Source organism: Pangasianodon hypophthalmus, chromosome 22 (genome assembly GCF_027358585.1).
Source record: "Pangasianodon hypophthalmus isolate fPanHyp1 chromosome 22, fPanHyp1.pri, whole genome shotgun sequence".
In the NCBI taxonomy this organism is placed as follows: Eukaryota; Metazoa; Chordata; class Actinopteri; order Siluriformes; family Pangasiidae; genus Pangasianodon; species Pangasianodon hypophthalmus.
In genome coordinates this window covers 5,483,478-5,504,972 of record NC_069731.1, presented here as the reverse complement: position 1 = coordinate 5,504,972, position 21,495 = coordinate 5,483,478, and the positions used below count along the sequence as shown (strand labels likewise).

The 21,495-nt window shown below is 40.0% G+C and overlaps 1 protein-coding gene across 1 annotated transcript in view; it reads right to left on the bottom strand.

Annotated features, from left to right (window-relative positions):
- Positions 1–252: 252 nt before the first annotated feature.
- Positions 253–21,495, bottom strand: part of fam171a1 (family with sequence similarity 171 member A1) — a 34,266-nt gene continuing 13,023 nt past the window's right edge. Inside the window, exons 2-8 of the mRNA XM_026924452.3 lie at positions 17,181–17,408; positions 16,485–16,577; positions 14,267–14,425; positions 12,458–12,634; positions 4,060–4,179; positions 3,621–3,735; positions 253–3,204 (exon numbers count right to left, since the gene is read on the bottom strand). Of these exons, the coding sequence (XP_026780253.3) occupies positions 1,602–3,204; positions 3,621–3,735; positions 4,060–4,179; positions 12,458–12,634; positions 14,267–14,425; positions 16,485–16,577; positions 17,181–17,408 (2,495 nt within the window). The 3' untranslated portion in view covers positions 253–1,601. The remainder of the gene's footprint in view (positions 3,205–3,620; positions 3,736–4,059; positions 4,180–12,457; positions 12,635–14,266; positions 14,426–16,484; positions 16,578–17,180; positions 17,409–21,495) is intronic.

Here is a 21,495-nt window from a genome sequence, read left to right as displayed (position 1 = left end):
AAATTCTGAAATACTCAAACCAGCCCATCCTTCATCAACAACCATGCCACGGTTAAAGTCACTGAGATCACTTGTTTTTTTGGCCATTTGATGTAAACTTTAACTGAAGGCCTGTATCTGCATCATTTTATGTATTGCATACTGCCACGTGATTGGTTGATTGGATGATTGCATGCAGTATGATTAAATCTATTAAAGCAATGATGAATGGAGAAATATTCCAGTGCAATTCCGTGACATGAACACAGTGGATTAAGCATTTGCAATAGGTGTTTAATACTAGCACTGATTCTCAAAATCATAAGTAGCTTTAATTAAAATTGGATTTTTAAAATTGTGGATAGTTGGACTCATTTATATCATAAGCAACCAGTCCAGACATTCAAAAGGAGATTGTTGGGGAGTGATTGCAAAGTGGTTATGTCACAGTTATAAAGGGCATCACAGCCAGCTTTCATATTCATACAATGATACACACACAAACACACACACTGCATTTGGCCTAGGAGCGACAACCGCAAACAAGTGTAGCATATTGATTTATACACAAACTCCCAAGCACGCAAAAACACTCTGAAATATGCACTCGGTCTCTACAGGTGGAGAAATTCACAGGAGAGACACATCATTCATACACTGTACACGTACAAACACACACAAGGTTTATGCACTACATTTCCAAAAATACAAAAAAAAAAAAAAAAAATACAAAGCAGATATGTGATAGGATCTAATCTGCAAGGAGGCTTGAGGATTGTAACGCATCTGCTACATAGGCACTTCAGACAGACAGAGCATTTTGTGTGTATGACAAGCAAAAGGAAAAATAACTACTTTTGCTGAAAAAAAATGTTCACTTACATTGTGTTTAACATCAAAAACAGTGAATACAATAATGAAAACACATAATACACTTTCAAATAATAATAATGAAAATTTTTTTAACCAGAATTAAAGCAATGCATAGCTGTGTGTCTCAAATATCAAGTGTGAAGCACAACAGGAAGTTCACAGATGCTACAGTGGATACACTGACTGGATTATCGTACTAAGGAGGAAATACTGCATTCGATTGATGCCAAAGATTCAAAACTCGCCTCTGATGCATAAAAAAAAGCAAACACTCGCTGGAGAGACTGAAACCACAGGACACAACATCTTTACAGACTCGACATTCAGTCACAGATTAATTTAAGGAAGACTTTGCTAATCTATGACTGAGTGATTTTGTTCAGCTAAGTGCTGGGACACAGTGGACGAACATGTGATTAAACATTTACTGTGGACAAGACGCAACGCTCAGTGCTGTATGCTGCCAGTTGAAGATCCTATTGCTTACCTGAACACCAGCAGCAGTTCATAAAGCTAAACATCTCACCTTCATACAATGGCTTTCGTTTGCAGTTTGTTTAAAAAGGCATAGCTGTTGTGCATAAATGTGTTTAGCAGAATGCTTTTTGTTCATACACAAGCAAGTTCCAGGAAGCGATTATCGATTTCAGTTGCTTCAGCTTTTCACTTTTACAAGTAATGTAAAAGTCAGACCCAAAATCCTTCAGCCAAAAGGCAATTCCACAGGTAAAAAGGCCAAAAGTCAGGGGTCATTTGAGGTTAAAGGCAAGCAGTGGCCTTTCCTCGCGCTTCTGCCACGGACTCTTCTTGTTCTCATCGCTGTCCTCGGGAGCAGCCAAACCATCTGGGGCGCTGTTGCTTGAGGGAAGCTTAAGGTGCGTTTGGGCACGCTCAGTCCTCACTATCTGTTCTTTTTCTCCTCTTGACTCGTCTTCCTCCTCCACGGTGGGATCTGGGAGCGGAGGAGGGGACGGGAGTGGAGGAGTTGGTAGCAATGGAGGTGAAGAAGGCATTATAGTCTCTTCCTCGATCTCAGCTTTGGGCAACAAGGGCCTGAGCGAGTTTTCTTCCGGACTGCAGGCGGGAGTTTGGCTCTCACTCTCATTGGGTTCTGAATGAGCATTAGCATTAGCATTACCATTAGCCTTAGTACCCTCCACAAATATCAGTGATGTGCATGCCACAGTGGGTGACATAACCTGGGCCTTTTCCTGACCTTTGGCCCTGCGGCCTGGTGTGATATCACTCACGTCTACGCCCGAGTCCAGACTGGCATCGTTGCTGCCAACAGAGCCGGCGCCATGTGCTGCCCTCTGCAGATCGATGTAGGAATGGCGGATGTGTGCATTCGAGCGGCCATCCAGTGACACAAACCAGGCTCGTGGGTGTGGGAGGGGCTTCCCACCTCTCAGCTCCATTAACGTCTTCTCAGCCAGTAGCTGATCTTCTCCATTCATCTGCACCACCCCAAGCGTTGCCTCACTTAGCGAGTTGGGGATAGACAAGGCTTCAGGTAGTGCTGCCGGCCACTCATCCACTGTACCTCCACCTGCCTCCCTCGATCCTACTTTGCCCTCCTCCACCCCTTCGCCCACGTGGTCCACTTGCCCCACTTCAGCTTGGGGCTGATGGGATGCATTAAGCTCTGCACGGATGCTCTCGAGCTCGCTCCGCTCATCTGACTGGAGCAGAAGCGCTTGTCCTGAGAGAGGGTGTGTCCCAGGTAGCCGCATATAGTGGGCAGGGATTAGCAAAGTGGGCCGGCCTTTCTGATATCCGGCTCCGCCCTGGCTTACCTGGAGCTCAGACGTGCAGCAGAGCAGTGCTCCTGGGCGGGGCAGAAGGCCTGGAGGGCGTTCTAGTTGATCCACTGAGCGTGAGAGCAGGAAGTCAGATGGACGATGCTCCACCCCCAGATCCCTCTCTGGTGAAGCTGTGGGTGAAGTCGTGGATGGAGAAAGGCGGAGCTCGTGTGGACTGGCCTTGCTCTCCGAGGACAGGCGGCCTGCTGAGGCAGCGTGGTGCAGCGGATACGGGGATGAAGATGAAGCAGATACTTGCAGAGGATGGACGGTTGACGAGACGATGGAGGTGTAGCTGCGGCGATATTCTCGCTGGGAGCGACTCCCAAGCTCGTTCCGAGATGACACCAGCTCATTGGTGGAGGAGTCATGAGCGATGACTTTCAGCATAGGTGTGTGCAGGTCTGGTTCCACCCCCACATGGTCCAGTTGGGTCTCGTTGATGAGGTTGAGGTGGGACATGGACGTGGCTTGGTCTCTTTTGGAGCTCTCCAGCGACGAGGTGAGAGTGTACTTCTGGTGAGCTCGTCTCGAGCGTGAGCACTTTCTCCTGGTAGCACAGACATAGAAAATATAAGAGGACATGTAAGATAACATATCTGATGTCTACAAATACACCAACCATTCCTTAACCACTCAGCAGCTAATAATGAATATTCTTAATAAGGTCCTAATACCAAATACAACAGCAGATACTAAAGTCTACTCAATAAAGAAGTGCTAACAAGCTCCTAGTACCAAATAGTATTAATTACAAATGCAAATATGCTGATAATACAAAATACTACACAATGAATAAAGCTAATAAGCTGCCAAAATACCTTTTAATGTCAATTTTTAATGGGCTACTAAAACTAAATAATACTCAACTGCTTACTTTGTGTTTGATACACACACAACAGTGAATATAAAGATCCAAATGAAGGATGAGATCAGTAAAGAAAACACACACAGAAAATCACACACCTGCAGTAACAGAGCAGAAGACAGAGGAGGAAGAGCAGGATGAGGGCCATGCCTCCCAGTATGGCCAAAAGGAACACAGTGTGGTATGTGCTGATGTCCTTTGCAACTACAGGACCTGTAACACACACACGTAATATTAGAGAATGAGCATTTTGAGCCACGATTTGAGCAACAGCACACCAACAGTCGCTACACGTGGCTATATGCTTGCTAGTGTGAACGTTAGGGTAAAGCTACAGTATGCTCGTTGGCGTTAGCAATAAAGAAAAGTACAGACCTATGAAAGGAAGCAACATGGCCAGCTAGTTAAGTTTGTAAACAAATAAACACTGCTAGCAAATATTCAACAACAAGGGTAAATTAGCTGGTAAATTTTGGTAGCTAGAGACAGAGACAGAGACAGAGAGATTGAGAGATCCAGAGAAAAAGTGTGCATTACCTGTGTTTATAGGAGACATGGCTGCTACCCAGTAACCAAGCTGAGGGGCGATATAGGTAAGGATGAGCTCACCTCCTCCTTCTCTCTGCACGTAGCCCAAACTGCTCTTCAACCAGGCTCCTACACACACACACACACACACACACACACACACACACACACACACACACACACACTTCATATGAACAACTTTTATCTACATCATTTGGTGACCTTCTTCTTCTTCTTCTTCTTCTTCTTTCGGCTTTTCCCTTCAGGGGTCGCCACAGTGAATCATCACTCTCCACCTATCCCTATCTTCTGCACTTCAACACTTGCACCCACTAGCTTCATATCCTCATTTATTACCTCCATATACCTCCTCTTTGGCCTTCCTCTTTGCCTCCTGCCTGGCAGCTCCATGTCCAACATTCTCCTACCAATATACTCACTCTCCCTCCACTGAACATGTCCAAACCATCTTAATCTGGCCTCCCTAACTTTGTCCCCCAAACGTCCAACATGAGCTGTCCCTCTGATGTACTCGTTCCTAATCCTGTCCAACCTTGTCACTCCCAAAGAGAACCTCAACATCTTCAGCTCTGCTACCTCTAGCTCTGACTCCTGTCTCTTCCTCAGTGACACTGTCTCTAAACCATACAGCATAGCCGGTCTCACCACTGTCTTGTACACCTTCCCCTTGATTCTCGCTGATATTTTTCTATCACACAGAACTTCCGACACCTTTCTCCACCCATTCCAACCTGCCTGCACTTGCTTCTTTACCTCTTTCCCACACTCTCCATTACTCTGGACTGTTGACCCCAAGTACTTAAACTCCTGTACCTTCTTCACCTCTTCACCCTGTAATCTTAAACATCATTTGGTGACCTTAAGAAGCTACTTTGGTAGAGTAGTTTATTGAGGCCTCAAACTACAGGGTGTCCCAAAGGTCTCCATAGGGGATATTAAGATGTATATATTATATGTACATACATTTTCAGTCTTTAAAAATGCCTTTGACAAAAGACGTATTGAAATCACTCTCATGGCTGGATCGGGAAGGTTGCGATGGACTTTAACAGGAAACATGGCAAGCACATCACTGCCATCACATACTGCCAACCTTATTAACAAATTCAAAAAGACTAGAAGTGCTGCGGACCAACTGAGAAGAAGACGTCCACGAACATCCAGTGACAAAGGCACAACCGAAGTAGTGCTGGCATACATAGTCCCCTATATATGGACACTTTTGGGACACCCTGTATTACAAGAAGAATTGCATACAAAACATTAACACAGTGTTCCCCAGTGTTAAAATGACACTGAGGAAACAGTGTTGGGACATGCAGGCTGGAGGGGTAAAACAACTCCATACCGATTGAAATACTGCAAATGTATTTACAGCTACAAATATAATCACATTTCAACTTGAATGCAAAAGGAAGGAGTGTTGTGTGTTGTGTTGCATTGCGTGCCACCAAGATCTTTTCAAATCATTTCTTCTAAGAAGAAAGTAATCCAGTTATTCATTATTGACAAACTCAAATCAATAGACCTTTTGTCGTGAAAATCAACTATTGATTTATCTTACAGGCTCAGTCCTTGCTTTAATCATTACACTCACCAAATTACATACACTGACATTTGGTTTGACATGTTGTACTTTTTATCCAATACTAGTTACATTTAATGTTGTGAGATAAGTTAGTTCTTGTGAGATAAGTTAGTTCTTGTTATTTATTTAATAGTAGCTATAAATAGTTGTTCCTACATCAGTCTCACTGTTTTATTTCTCTTGAAGTTAATAAGACAAAAAAAAAAGCAGTTTTTCATGTTACCGAGAAGCCACAAAGCACAAAGTCGTGTGGCGGAAAACTTAAGGTTCAACTTTACTTCTGACTGTTACAAAGTGCTGACACTGGAGACTCCTTCTGTAAATGTTAAATAAATGTCCATACAGTACAATTCACCATATCAGTGTTTAGTAATCTCAGATTAAACGGATCATCTGCCTCTGTGAATTAGCTGTTGCTATAAAAATGGCATCATCTTAAAACGAGTCAGAACTACCATCAGAGCTGCTGTTATAGAAAATGAATCAACACCTTCTGACCAATCAGAGTCAAGAATTCAAGCACACATTAAACACTAAATATGCTCTGGTGGTGGTAAAGAGTTTGCAACAGTTCACATGGTAAATGTTTGTGGTTGAATCTTTTTAAAGGTATTTTCACCTATAAATAATGGAACCCTGGGCCAGGACTGAAGGGATACTATTATATTATAGTATTATAGAATTATAGTATAAGTAAATACCGAATTTAGCATGCTATTAAATCAACAAGAATTTGCTGATGATTGTACTAGTCTTATAGTAATTCACTAGGAATACCACTATGTGGCAGCAGAAGCACTGAACTATAATTACATTAAACGGCACTTTCTTGACTGATTTAATTATAATCTCAAAGATGACGAAAAGAATTAAACAAGAGCTACAAAGCTGATGAAGCTAGTTTATGTTTGGTGGAGACCAAGAGCGGAAAAAGTACTAAGAAATTATACTTAAGTGAAAGCATAGCTAATGTGTTACAATCATACCTATCCTGCCAAAAAAGGTACTCAAGTAAAAAGAAATTGCTACTTTTATATAATAGTTTATAATAGTATTGAGTATTAAAAAGGAAAAGGTAAATGTTTTCAACTGAAGAGATTTAAATTAATGTCATGTTTTCATGTAAAAACTAACTTTAATTACTTTTCTAAAAAGGTTCAATCTCTACGTTTGCTGATCATATCTATGACTAGAATTAGAAGTAAAATATCATGTACAATATTTACCACTAGCTAGAATGTGATTTGCCTCAACATGCTTTTTCACATTAGATCGAGGTCATGCCTTCTAGAGAGGCAAAAGAGACGCCTCATTTTATACGAGTCTTTGCTTAGTCCAGCATATTGAAACGTTTTACCGAGGTAGGGTCAGGGGGCTCAACCTCATGTTTCACACTTATCCACATTTTCTACATTAATGAACCTGACTGGATGCTGACCTGAGCCCATTTGAATGATATATAGCACAAATCATTGGCTGAATGAGAGAAAAAAAACAACCTTTTTTTTTTTTTAGATTTGTTGATTTGTTTGATTTTAGATTTTTCTTTCTTGGAAATGCAATTGACTAAGACGACAAGTATACAATTTATACCAAATGCTTACTAAGTATAGTATAGTAACAAAGTACAATTATGAAGTAAAATTACAGACTGAACACACACAGTCAGTTTAACTGGGTACAAAGAGTCACTGGGATACAATGAAAGAGCAAGAGGTTTAGTGATGCAGCATATTTTCCGTGGTTTTCTACCACAGCCAGCGTTTCTATCGATTGCCATTTGACCTGCATCGACTCAGCAACCCCTCAATACACACACACGCGCACGCACTCGCACACACACACAATGACACTGCAATACACAATCCAGCAGAAAACACCACGCAAGCATTTGCAATATCTAGTTTTGCTGACAGAAATGGAAGAGAGGACTAAAGAAAGGGCAAACACAATTTACATTAACTTTGGCTCTTTCTGTTATTATAACTATTTAAACATTAACTAATCATGGCCTGTCTGCTGCATTCAGCCTGCTGTTGAACTGTATTTAGAAGCCATTTTCCCACATTCACACAATGATGTCACATCATCCATTACAGTCAAAACAGTACTTACCGACTTGTTAGCTGTTACAGCTCTGAACTGATGCAGTGTGCCGCTTTTAATGAGCTAGAATTTTCCATTGCATAATGGTTACTTTAGTGAAGAAATCACTAAGATATGACAAGTATTTATTTAGAGATTCTATAGCACATTGCTTAACCCACCTAAGCAGGGAACCCCAACACACAGGTTTATAATGTGAATTTAGAGTTTGCCAGTTAGCATCGTTTCATGTTCATCCAAAAAGCCGATTCAAACCGTAGCAACAATGTGACTGAGCAAAAACGTGGTTCAATTAAAACAATTTTAGTAAACCAAACATTAATATACACCTGTCTTAACGAGTCATTATTGTCAACAACGCATGTGTGTACATGATCAGGGCGAGCTTATTATTTATTAATTTTCTACAATCTGGAGATTATATCCAGCCCAATCATCTGTATACTTACAGTATTTTATCTTAGTGCTGTGTGTATCATAAATGCTGTAAAATAATGTCTAGATGTGTATCCATCATAGCTCGGAAAAATATCACAGAAATGCTGACATGTCTTATTCACACGTTCCAATCTGTATAACAGCCTGCAGTATTTTATATTTCTATTTTATATTTATTACATTTAAAGGTAAAATTTGTAACTTCTAGACGTGTATTACGCACATAAATATTAAAAAGATACCTTAGGAAAATTTCAATTCTAATATTCCCATGGCTAGTTTCTTCGTTTCAGGCTTGTTTACATTTTTCTGGCCCTGAAATTAGCTCTGCCCCAATTCAAATACAGAGCTGCTCTTTTCTTTAAAAGGTAACTCAAGGTATGCGTAGCCTCTGCAAAGAGACTGGGGGCAGTTGGAGGGAAGGATAAGTGTTTTCAGCGCACCTAAAAATTACAGATCGCTCCTTTAATGCTACTCATCTTAAATTCTGAGGTAATTGTTTATAATAATTATGAACGACAATGAAACACTTCAGAGCGGCAATTAAACTGTGTCTATAATCATATCAAGCACAGGCCTTCGTAAAAGCACACTCAACCCCATATGGAAATTTGGCTTCAGGGTTCAGTGTGAGTAAGACCACAAAGCAACGCCCAGCTGGACAAAAGGCCTAATGTCACGCAAACTGACACATTAATCACATACAATTGTGTTACATTCACATGCTCCAACAGTGAGCTTAACCATGTTTGCCTACATCATCAGCACGTCAGTGTCTGGATCAAAAGGCTGTAATCAGATACTCGTGGCATTTCTTTCCTGTGAAAACGCTTGGGCAAGAGCTTAAAACTGAAACACTGACTAAGAAAGCTGAAATTGAGTTAGTGTCGGGTCTGTTGTTTTCCACCCCCTCCTCTGTCTCTCCCTCTGTTTATTCCTGGCTGCTAAGAGACAGTCTAACAAACGACCCAAACTACAGAAGAACCCCGTTGTCCACTCTGTCTGTCCACACTCCCCCTCCTTTCATCCTTCCTCATCTATCTGCAACTAATTTAACACTGTTTCTCCATATTACTTTCAGCAAACATTCACAGACAGGAGGTACAAGGGTGTGTCTTATTGTTTGGAGTGACATTTTGTAAAATACAGTGGTATATACCGGATCAAATTTTATAGCCAGACTGCATTAGAGATAGTGAGAGAGTGCAGCAGTGTTCCAGTTCATAATGCCAGCTGAAACACGTTTTAATCAATAAACAACGACTATTCAATCAGGTCCCTTCCTGCTCCTAAATTCTGTAATCGGAGAAAATGTCTACTTTTAGTTATTATGATTCATAGAAACCAAATGCAGGTATAAACTACAAGACGTGAGAGTAGACTGGGTTTATTAGACATGTGCCTTATCAAGAATTTATTGCATCCATTTATTTGATATACTGATATAAATAAATGGCAAGCTGAAAGTTGTATACTGCTATAGGAAATGACTGGATCACTGCTGCCTGATCATTTAAATGTAGTTTAATGTGTGTGAAAGTCTGAGAAAACTGTAAACCTTAGGCTGAGAAAAATTTACAAATTAATTTCACTGCAAAAACTGACATCTTACCGAGACATTTATCTAGTATTTCCTTACTATCAAAAGATTAGAATACAATAAACCAAATATAAGATTATTAAACCTATTTCAAGACATTTTTACTCATTTCAAGCATTGCATTTTCTTATTCTATTGGCAGATCATTTTGCTTCTTACTAGAAATAAATGCTTAAAATGAGCAAAATGATTTGCCAATAGGACAAGACTATTTCAAGCTTGAAATTAGTATAAAAAAAAAGGTTTAATAAACTTATATTTGGTTTATGGTAATCTTATAATAGGAAATTCTAAATTTGACTATATGCAAGATATTTTCCCTTGCTAAGATGTCATTTTTCGCAGTGTTGGACTGTGGTGAAGGAGCAGCTGGTATCTGATTACAAATGAATCGGGTGAAAAGGCAGCAGGGAAAACACCAAAGATTGAGAAACACTGCATGAACATAGACTGTGAAAATGCTATATTCAGTGTAGATACTTAGGAGAGAACGTAATTTATGCACACACTTACACACATCTCCTTCATTAATTTGACTATGCAAAATTATTCTAATTTCAATGGCATGGTTTAACGTCTATTTTTGAATTTTCGTTACAATCACACGTAGCCTGCCTAAACTATAAGAGCTAGGTTTGCATATGAAACCAGAAACAATCCAAATTTTAACTGCTTTACATAGAAGTTTAGTAAAGGGCACTTATGTCACAATGAGACATTGCAATTAAGCTTTTCCTGGCCAAGCATCCATCACTTTTATACAACTGCAAAAGTTGTGCAAGAGATTTTCAGCAGAGTTGATGTCTTTGTGTGTCTTTGGCATTGTGTGAGTTATTATTTAAAGAATTTCTCAGTCACTGGTAAACCGACCAAATATAACAATGTCCAGTATACTATATTCTATTTACGTTATAGTAAATATCTTAATATATCGTAAACATTTATATATAGATATATAGGTTTCTCTTGATTTGATATCAACAAACACTCATGTTGCTGATCTTTTCCCCAAGTTTCACATCTCTTGCTTACAGTATGTTAAAGTTTTTGACATACACTGAGCATGGGAGCACTTCAGCCTGTATGCATTTTTGCAAAAAAAAAGCCATATCTTTGCAACAAACACAGTTAAGATAACTCTTCATTTTCTTTTGCTACCAGAGCATGACATAACCAAACAAAGATAATGATCAGAAACTCTACAGCTGAATGATTCCCTGTCCAATTTCCTTATCAGTGAGCTTGAATTTCCCTAAAGAGAGGACACTGGATATGTAACAGGCCTCTTACCTTCATGACTAGGTGAAGCAAAAGAAAATGAATGCCTTAAACAATGTGACTATTTTGTGGTTTCCATGACAGAGGAATTAAGGCGAGAGGGAAAGGAAAACACCAAAAACAAACAAGACCAGGCGATGTTTATCACATCTTCAACTGTTCAGTTTCGGTGCCCACTGTAGCCTCAGATTGCTGCTTTTGGCTGACAGAAGTAGAACCTGATGTGGTCTTCAGCTGCTGTAGCCCAGAGAAGCCCTTCCTCCTGCAGAACTGACAGTCACTGGATGCTTTTTGTTTTTTGCACCATTCTGTGTAAACTCTGTTAGGCTGTTTATGTGAATCCCAGTTGATCAGCAGTTTCAGAAATATGCAGACCAGCCTGTCTGGCACCAAAAACCATGCCAAAGTCAAAGTCACTGAAATCATAATTTTCCGTATGCAAACATTAACAGAAGACCTGTATCTGTACAATTTTGGCTGACTGGATAGCTGCATGAATGCTCAGGTGTGCAGGTCTTCCTAATAAAGTGGCTGGAGAGTGTATATTAGAAATACAGCTCAAATTATAAACAACAACCAGTTCTGCATTTTTTGTATCAGGTTACTTTGACCAGATTTGACCGATTTTGCGCTGGATTAAAAATGAAAAACTCTTGTGACTCGGATATGATTAGTTCCAGTGTTATTTTGTACCATTTGATTATTGAGTATTATGTGCGTATTAACAAGTTTTTTCTTTTGAACAAAGGTGCCTACTCAAACCTACAGAAGGTTTCAGTGTTCTGGGAACAAGTTAAAAACTACAATAACAACTAAAAAATAATACTTACAACAAGAGAGAGAGAGAGAGAGAGAGACTAAATCCAGAATTTCAGCACATGTTCATTACTAGTGTAACTGTTTATAGTATAGAGTGATGAATAGGGTGCTTCAGCTTGCAAAGATACTACACACCCATTCTGAGTGTGTGTGGTGTGTGTGTGTGTGTGAGAGAGAGAGTATGAGCGTGCAAAGGAGGAGTTGCACAAGCGCCAAAGCACCATTCAAACGATGTTTATAACACTTCCTAGTGACCTGGCTGACCTTCTTGTTCCACAGTCAGAACATCCATAATCACCTTTCTAATCAACAAAAACATTCCTATCCTGCTCCTAGCCCTAAAACCTTTTACACAACTTATCCTGCTGATTAGCAGATGAAGGGAACAGGAAATCTGGTAACTGAAGTTCTCCGTCTTTCCTCTATTCACATACACAGACTGGCACAAACAAGGCATGGTAACCTGGTAGCTCAACATAATGTTCTGTAGAACACTCACTCTGTGTGTGTGTGCGTGTGTGTGTGTGTGTGTGTGTGTGTGTGTGTGTTAAACTCACCGAGTTTGGGATCGAACCTCCAGGCAGGAATGTGGTCATTCTCCTTCAAGCCGCTATTCACAGGGAGAGGAACACTCACACTGATTGGCTCGCTGACATGAAGCTCCGCCCCATCGCTGCCCAAAAGGTGAACGCTGATGGCAGCTACAGGGGTCAGCTCAAACCTGCGGTCGCTGCCTACCAGAGAGAGAAAGACAGGGGGTGAATAAGACGAGGGACAAATGGGTGAAACAAAAGGAGGGTGGAGAGAAAGGAAAACCATAAAGATAAAGAACAAGACAATATAGTTATACCTTTCAGCTATTGAGATAATGGTACATCCTAAAACGATAAATATAAATGGCAAATTAAATCCCTCGAGACCAATACAGAAGATCAAATGGATCAAATATGGCAGTGGAGCCACATATGATAGCATTTAAAAATGCATGACTTACTGTTACCCTTTTTACATCTACACTAGACAACAAGGAGCCTCCTATTATTATTATTACTATCTTTATTATTTATAAAAGCCACAGATCTAAATAACCTTCGCTGAAAATTATGTTCTGGTGAAATATAAACAGCTGATCTGCAATCAATATGACTCCAAGCCATCAGGATTCTCTCTATATTACATTCCAACTAGAGTTGGAATTAGAGTGCTAATGTAAAATGTACAGGCCTCAAACCATCCCACAGCGCCATTGAATTCTTAATTCTGATTGGTCAGAAGGTGATTAATTTTCTATAACTGCAGCTCTGACAGTAGTTCCCGTCTGCAAGGTTTGTATTAATGTGCTTGCTCTAATGTGTTATTGTTTCTACACTGACAACTAACACGGAGACTTGCATGATGGATGCTCCACATAAACTGATTTAAAACACGTGTGTAATTGTTGACATGATGAATTTTTACCCCATTTTCTCTCATTTTGCTCATTTGCCAATTCCTACCGACTAGCTTGCTCTTCCCTATCATGCAACAGTTACTAAACAGGGAGGGTGAAGGCTAACACATGCTTCATCCGAGACACGTGAAGCCAGCTACAGCTTCTTTTTAAACCGCTGCTCATGCTGCATCACATGGCACCTAAAACACACTCTGAAGAAAGTGTAATCTGCCCCCTTCCGCATACATGAGCTCATAGAAGCCCACGATTGGCTAGTACCACTATGATTGACAGGGGTTACAACTGACCCTGGAGTCCAAGCGCACCATTCTTAAGAAAACAGTTTGGTTTCTATAGACTATAATCATTTGGTTAAATCCGTTTCAGTGCCCTAAATGCATGCCTGCTGTTCATCTGAGCACAGTATGTATTATGTAAATTATGTAAATAAACATAAATGAGGTGAACAGACTTCTGCACGATACAAAATTCCTTCCTAATGGCAGCCTAGTAAAAGACGCCAATTATAGTACGAATAGACAACAGACAGATGATGAATAAAGCTGCCTAAGTAAGCGAGATTTACAGTTGTATGTGTATCTACTGAGCCACTTTTTGTTAGCTATTTTTGTTTTGTTGGCCTGGTTAGGAGCCACAAGACATGGAAAAAGGGAACTGTAGCTGTTCTCACGAGGCCACATCTCAGCATGACGTCCCCATGGTAACCTAGAGACGATAAGAGGCTATACTCTTCCACTTACTCCTTCCCAGTGGGATCGTCTTTATCTCATGTGTGTGTAAACACTGTGTACTTAAGCAGTTGCCTCAGGAAAGGAATATAGAAGTAGTCATGGGATTTTGACATATTGTTAATAAAATGAGCGTGCTTGTTGAGTTTTACAGTGTACTGAGATGTGTGTGTGAGCAGTGTTACCTGTGCTGTTAGAACCGAGGCCCTGCAGGTACGGGAAGTGCTGTGTGTTCTGCCCCGAGTGAGTCACAGTGAGGAAGGCGGTCAGGTTGGTGTAGGTGGCGTTAGGAGGAAGACTCAGAGCTCGCCTCTGGAACTGAACCCACGGCTGAAGCCTCGATCCTGGACACAAAACACACACAATACATTTCCATTCATTCTATGTTTCAAACAACTTCTCTTTACACTGTGGGCGTTGATGCACATTTCGGATATTTTGAGACAGATATCATATCACGATTCTCACAGGCATTTCTATGATACACAATATGTATCATGGTTTATGCTCACTAACAGCCAGTAAGTAGTTTTAGTAGTTTTGCATTTAAAAAACTATTTATTAATCTATTTCATGTCAGGGGGCATGGTGGCTTAGTGGCTAGCACGTTTGCCTCACACCTAACACAAGCATGTGTTAGTCTTCACTCTTAATGGGTGGTAGCTGTTGTGTGATAGGGGAGAGCTGGCTGGTGGGTGGGAAATGGCAGGTGACCAAATTGGGGAGAAAAAAAAGGGGATTTTTCTAAATAGAAGACAAATGGTCAAGCTCAGCTTCTCTCTCTCTATGTCTTTATCTCTTCCTCTCTAAATCGAGTAGGTCAGTAAATCATGAAGCCGTGGCCCTCCCGTACAGTTCTGGAGAGTGATGATGTCATTGAGTTTCCACTGCAGGGAGTCTGCATTCCACAGACATGACAGCGAGTTGTAGCCACCCCACAGCACACTTCTACACTGCAGCACAACACAACCAGGTGCTCTTACACACTCACACTCCATTTCGCTCTTTCCATCATCACATGCCTTGGAGCCAATCCAAAGTACTCTGATGAACAGATTAGAGATCCTTAAAGCGCCTTAAACGCCGGTGCAGTATCCACACACCACAGTCACGCAAACACACACACACACACCATCTGCCATTAAAGTCGTGCCATATCCAGCTCCTCATATATCTGTCTGTCAGAGAGATCCCCAAGGAGCACTTCCTTCATTTCTCCCCTCCCTCTTTTAGTGTTTATTTCCCCCTCTTCCTTTCCTTCACTATTTCCCTGGGATGCTCTCAGCATCACTCACACACACACACACACACACACACACACACACACACACACACACACAACACACAGCTTTGTCAGCAGTGTAACAAGATTCTGTATTGGAGAAAAATATGCTGGCAGGCAGGTGTGTGAATACAAGTGAGTGTGTGTGTGTGTGTGTGTGTGTGTGTGTATAACGAGTGTGTGTGTGTGTGTGTGTGTGTGTATATATAACAAGAGGGGAGGTGCCTCTTGCTGTGCCAGAATACTGCAGCAGATGGGGTGAAGTCTCTCATAGTTTTGTGTGTGTGTGTGTGTGTGTGTGTGTGTGTATTTGTACGATTATTGTTCCCTTATGTAAGGTTATAACTACGAGGCTACAGTTCCACCCTGTGAAGTGTGTGTGTGTGTGTGTGTGTGTGTGTGTGTGTGTGCTTTGAGGGAAAGGGGTTAGGTGAAGCTGAGTGAATAAAAACAGAACTCTACGGCTCCCTAAGGCACATCAATCTCTTTACACAGACACACACACACACACACACACACACAAAAAAGCTTCTAATTAGCATGAAAACACGAGAGCCATGTAGACCCATAAACAATTTTTAGAGCTAGATGAGCATTTTAAATAGGGACATCACTTATCACTCTCTCTCATACACACACACATACACACACCTGTGCTTTTAAGAGGACACATGATTTGTCCTACCCAAATGGCCTGCTACTGTATGGCCACAGTCCAATCTCTTCTCTGTCAGTGTCAGCTCATTAAGACACTCCTGTTCCCTTGAGAAGCATATTTGTGTGTGTGTGTGTGTTTGTGTGTGTGTTTAATTGAGCCTGTGCCCACTGTAGCCTCAGAGTCCTGTTCTTGGCTAAGTGGAGTGGAACCTGATGCGGTCTTCTGTTGTTGTAGCCCACTGATATGCTGTGTATTCTGAGATGCTTTTCTGCTCGCCATGGTTGTTAAGAGTGGTGAGAGTGAGTTCTGATGATAGATAGAATCACATTCGATTTTCCTCTGAATACAAGAAGGTATTCTCTTGTTTGAGAATCGAAAATGAAAAGAAGTGGATTTGATTAGATAGAGTCTCTTTCTCTCTCTCATACACACAGACACACACAGACACACATTGTTTTCTTACCTTGGTATCCAGAGACGATTTGAACCTCGTCATCATACACTATTAAAGTAGCAGCTCTCTCAGGAAGCAGATCCAGGCTCAGCGATGAGAAAACTATAGTGTTCCCACACACACACACACACACACACACACACACACACACACACACACACACACACACACGGTCATGTTTGTCATTACATGTTCAATCCCATGTGTTCATATTTGCCCCCAACAATATTCACAAAGAAGATCTAGAAAAAACCCACAATGGGGGCATGCTGTTACAGGAAAATAATCAGCGACAGGGTGGTGTGATGCAGTCCAACACAAAGCAGAGTTACTGTTAACACCCTGAAGTTTGTATTATAAATATATATAACTGCATGTCCCGAAGCGTTATGTTCCACTTATACCACAGTGATTTGCCAACACCAACAATTTTTTATTTACTAAATAACATCATACTTTTTATCCATTTATAGTTATGTTTAACAAGTATTGAAGTTAATAAGACAAATCCTTTTAGCCATGCCCCATCATCTCCTCCCTTCCTTTATTCCCCTTCCTGATTCTCTCCAGGGAGTCGACGCAGGTGGTCCATTAGCCTTCACGTTTATCACTGCAAAGACTCTGAACAGCTAATCTCACTAACGGGATCTGAGCGAAACAAGGAACAAGAAGGCAAACATTCAATCCAAGCAAATTAGATCATACCAGGCAGCCTGGCTGGTCTCCATGGGGTGGAGTTAGGGACATAGCCGCGCTTGGTAGCTGTGATGACAAGCAGGTCACCGAGGCGATACGGGAACCTGATGAAGATGTTGCCGTCGCTGCCGGAGGTCTCCCTAGCGACAGGGGTGTGATTGGCGAAGACCTCCACGGTGGCATCGGAGAGAGGTTGGTGAGTGTTGGCGTCACTCAGGTGGACCTTCAGAGCCACTTCTGCACAAGAACACAGAAATGTTGTTACAGTCCAACTCAAACAATCACAATGGGTCATGTGACAACATGATACAGTAAGATCATGACACTTTTTTGAGTTTCGTTCTAGCTTTTGCTAGAGAGTCTGGTATTTTTCCGTCACTATAAATAAAATGCAGCCAAGAACCAGCCACATTTAGAAAGAGAGACCACCATGTTTACTCACCACTGTTTCAAAAAAACCTCTGATAACTTTCAAAAACATGATTCTCACAATGATTGTGTCATTGTGTCAGAATGTTTAAAAGAAAAGAAAAGCCTTTTCACCTCCTGACCAATCAGGTTGCAAGTTTGGGCGGAAATGAGAAAAACAAACGAATACGAATGTAATACGAAATGCAGGTGAAAAATGTCTATAAATGTTATATTTGCCCACTAATAAGACTAGTTTATGACACATTGAATCAAAATATTTCATTGACAATATTCCAATATTCCAAGTAATAAGTAATAACATGGCTATTTTTGGGAAAACGTGTGAAAAAGTGTGAAAGTGCCCTATATATTTTTTAACATTTGTTGGAGCTTTGTTAACAAAATCTATAAATCAAGGTACAAATTGTGTATACTATGCATACAATGTCAATATATACTGCAATATAATATTTGTCATATCAACTTCCCCAACATAGCCTGTAATTTCAACCAAAAATCAAACTATTGAAATTCCAGCTTGTAAGAAATTCCAGCTTAGCCCAAATTACTTTCTTCTGCATCAAAACTCCTTTATCAGCAAAATGGCAACACCAACCTGCACTTATCAAGTCTTATCAAGTATCTAGCTCCTTTTTCTGTCATCACTAGAGATTATTCTTGACATGCCTTCAAGAAGCTAAGTGTTAAAAACGCTCCATCTCCAGGGAATGTACTCGACTCCAAAATGTTCGCATGAAAATACAGTAACGTTAAAGACCCGATTAGGCAGCTTTTAGTTTCTTACAATCATAATGAAGATCCATTTCATACGAGACAAAATAAATCTTCCTCTTCCAGTATTTCCATCCATTAAAAACTTGAAAAAAATGACTAATTACAAATAAAGTGCTTCTCTCTTCAGGCTTCTGGGAAACAAAAACAAAACAATCCACCGGCTTCTTCACATTTTCTTCATTTCTCGAGAGGCCACTGATGGAAAAGCACCAATGGCCACAGAGATAACCCCAACCATTTCCTGTTTATTAGCCAATAGCAACATTCAGTGAGAACAATGGGCCGCTTTTCCTTTCTCTAGGAAACCCCAGGTTTGTTTTGGAAGCAATGGTGAAAGAACACTTCCTGTGAATGCCTGAGTTTCTCGTAAAGTTGGACTGGTTCCTAAAAGCTTTTAGATAAGCCACAGATCTGCACAAAAATTGTGCTGGTTAAACAGTCAGGTCAGTGTTGTCCACAAGTTACCGGCCAAACGCAAACAACAATGCTAACACGCTTTCCTGTTGTACATACTCAACGTGCCTTCTTACGTTACTGTGCCGGTTATAAAGTACTCGAGAGGGTGATAGAGTGTCTTTAACTATAAACAACAACAATAAACATGGTGAAAGGAGTGAAAGGAGTGTGTGCAGCTAGACTTGTTGCATACGCAAAAAAGAAACGACTACACAGTAGGTGGAGTGTGAGGCTGCTGAATCTCTGTCAGAGGAAAAACTGTCGTAGTATGTATGCGTTAGCTTAGACGGTCTGCCATGACAGTTGCTGCATTGCTCAGAATTCAGCTTATGCTTATGTCAGAAATTTTACAATGACATTTATAAATGAAAATGACACATGGAATCTATTTTGCTTAGTTCAAAGCATACACATTCGTAAAAATATGTAAGGTATGTTTCAAGTCGAAGTTTAAAATTGTTTCCTAGCTACCTAGTAGGGATGATAACCTAGCCGAAATATATCAGTATCATGATACCACGGTATTAATAAACCATTTTATGACACACAAGCTGATGGAGAAAAATAATAATAAAAAAAAATTATGATGAAATCTTTATATAAAAGTCTCTTTGCACATCCTTGTATACATAACAAAAATCTCAAATCTCCAAACTGTTCTTTCTTAGGAAAGGTATTTTTGAAAATGGGTTTTCTATAAAATCTTGTAAAGTGTCAGTATTTATCATGCTGTCGTTATATGCTGAAAGAGAGACGGGAAGAGTGACTTGTAGAGTGAAAAAAAAATGAAGTAGTGCAGCACTATGCAGCACTATGCAGCACTGCTTAGCCAAAAGTAGACAGTTGTCTGGTTTAGTTGTAGTCATCAATGCCATGTTCTTCTGAGTTTGAAAGCCATTGTGTATAATAAATTTAGGAACATGCTAGGAATGGCAGCAGAGGTAGCAATGTAACGTATTTACATCAGTAGCAGATTACACAGCCAAAGGGTTGTCAGTGCAGTCCAAATCCCCTATACAGAGAAACGGAGGTTGGTGTAGTATGCTTTAGGATGAGGCAAGTCCAGAGGGAGGGGATGGTGCAAATTTTAGGGAATCACAGCTGGACACAAAAGAACCACCGGAGTAAGGAATAATTTAACTGAGTAAAAAAAAAAAAAAAAAAAATGAAAGGGCAGATGGTAATAGACGGAAACATGTTTTAATTTGTATTTGGAAAAAGTCAACATTGAGCTAACTGTCCAATCATGTACTGTCACTAACTGTTAAACTGTCACACTGTAACAGCCCTACTGCTTAGAAACAGGCATGTTATTTTATATTCTAATGCAGTTCAGACACTATTTGTTTTTAAATCACCAAAAGCACAGTTTGAGAAATCTTCTGCCATGACTTTTTTTTTTTTTTTTTTACATGCACACTTGAGCAGAAGTAGAAAAACCATGGACCTGGCAACAAGGCACTGCAGTATCACTAGTCAGATATCCCCAGTGGCCTGCTGTTGGGACAATAAGAGTCAGCGTTTACCCAATACATTCAAGTGTAAGTGTGTGTGTGTGTGTGTGGTTTATACACTAATGCTCAGGTTTATACTAATGCTTATACTAATGCTCTCGTTCTAATACGTAATATACTGTATACTGTATTTATAGTAACAACTCATTCACAAGGATGCTTTACATAATTTTAACCTAATAATAAAAAACATATTTTAAAAACACAAATTAAAACAAAGAATTATTCATATGGTGATGTATCCCGTAAGTTTATTTAACATGTATGGAAGGAGTCTCCAGTGTCAGAACTTTGTAACAGTCAGGAACTTTTCCTGCCATGGGAGAGTCTTCGGAACAGATGACTTTGCACTTTCCAGTTTCTCAGTAACATGACAAGCTGCAGTTTTGTCTTATTAACTTCAAGAAAGAGTTTAAAAAAAAAAGAGGTCATTGAGGAAATGACTGCTTAAAGCTTCTATAAATGAAAGTTTTATAGACAGACATTCCATACCATTAAATATAACTATAAATGGATAAAAAGTATGACTTGCTGTTCTTTCATAAACAAAAAAGTTTAACTGTTGGCAAATTGCTGGAATAAAACACTGTGATATGCAAAAACTTTCCTCTAACAGCACACCATGACGTGATTTATTCCTTACATAACATTTTTGTTGATGTCTTCCTCTAACACTTCCAGTTTTAATACATGCACCATTATAAAGTGGGACATGAAGGTACTAATATATATATATATATATATATATATATATATATATATATATATATATATATATATATATATATATATATATATACATATATATATATATATATATATATATATATATATATATATATATACATATATACACACACACACACACACACACATACAAGATATGCAATATATTATAAACAAGCCTACTACAGACTACTGGAACTGTCTATTAAACCCACATTTGTTTATATATAAACTGATATCACTTTACTACTCTGAACAACCAGTTGGGCAACACACACATGACTAGACATGCACCTGTGTTCTTTTGCTAGCACAGGTGCAGGACAGGTGGAGTATTGTTTCTGCTGTGTTTACTTAACAACGAGTGCTTTTCTCAGAAGAACACCACACGCTCGAAGTCTGCCCTGCACAAAAATAGCCCA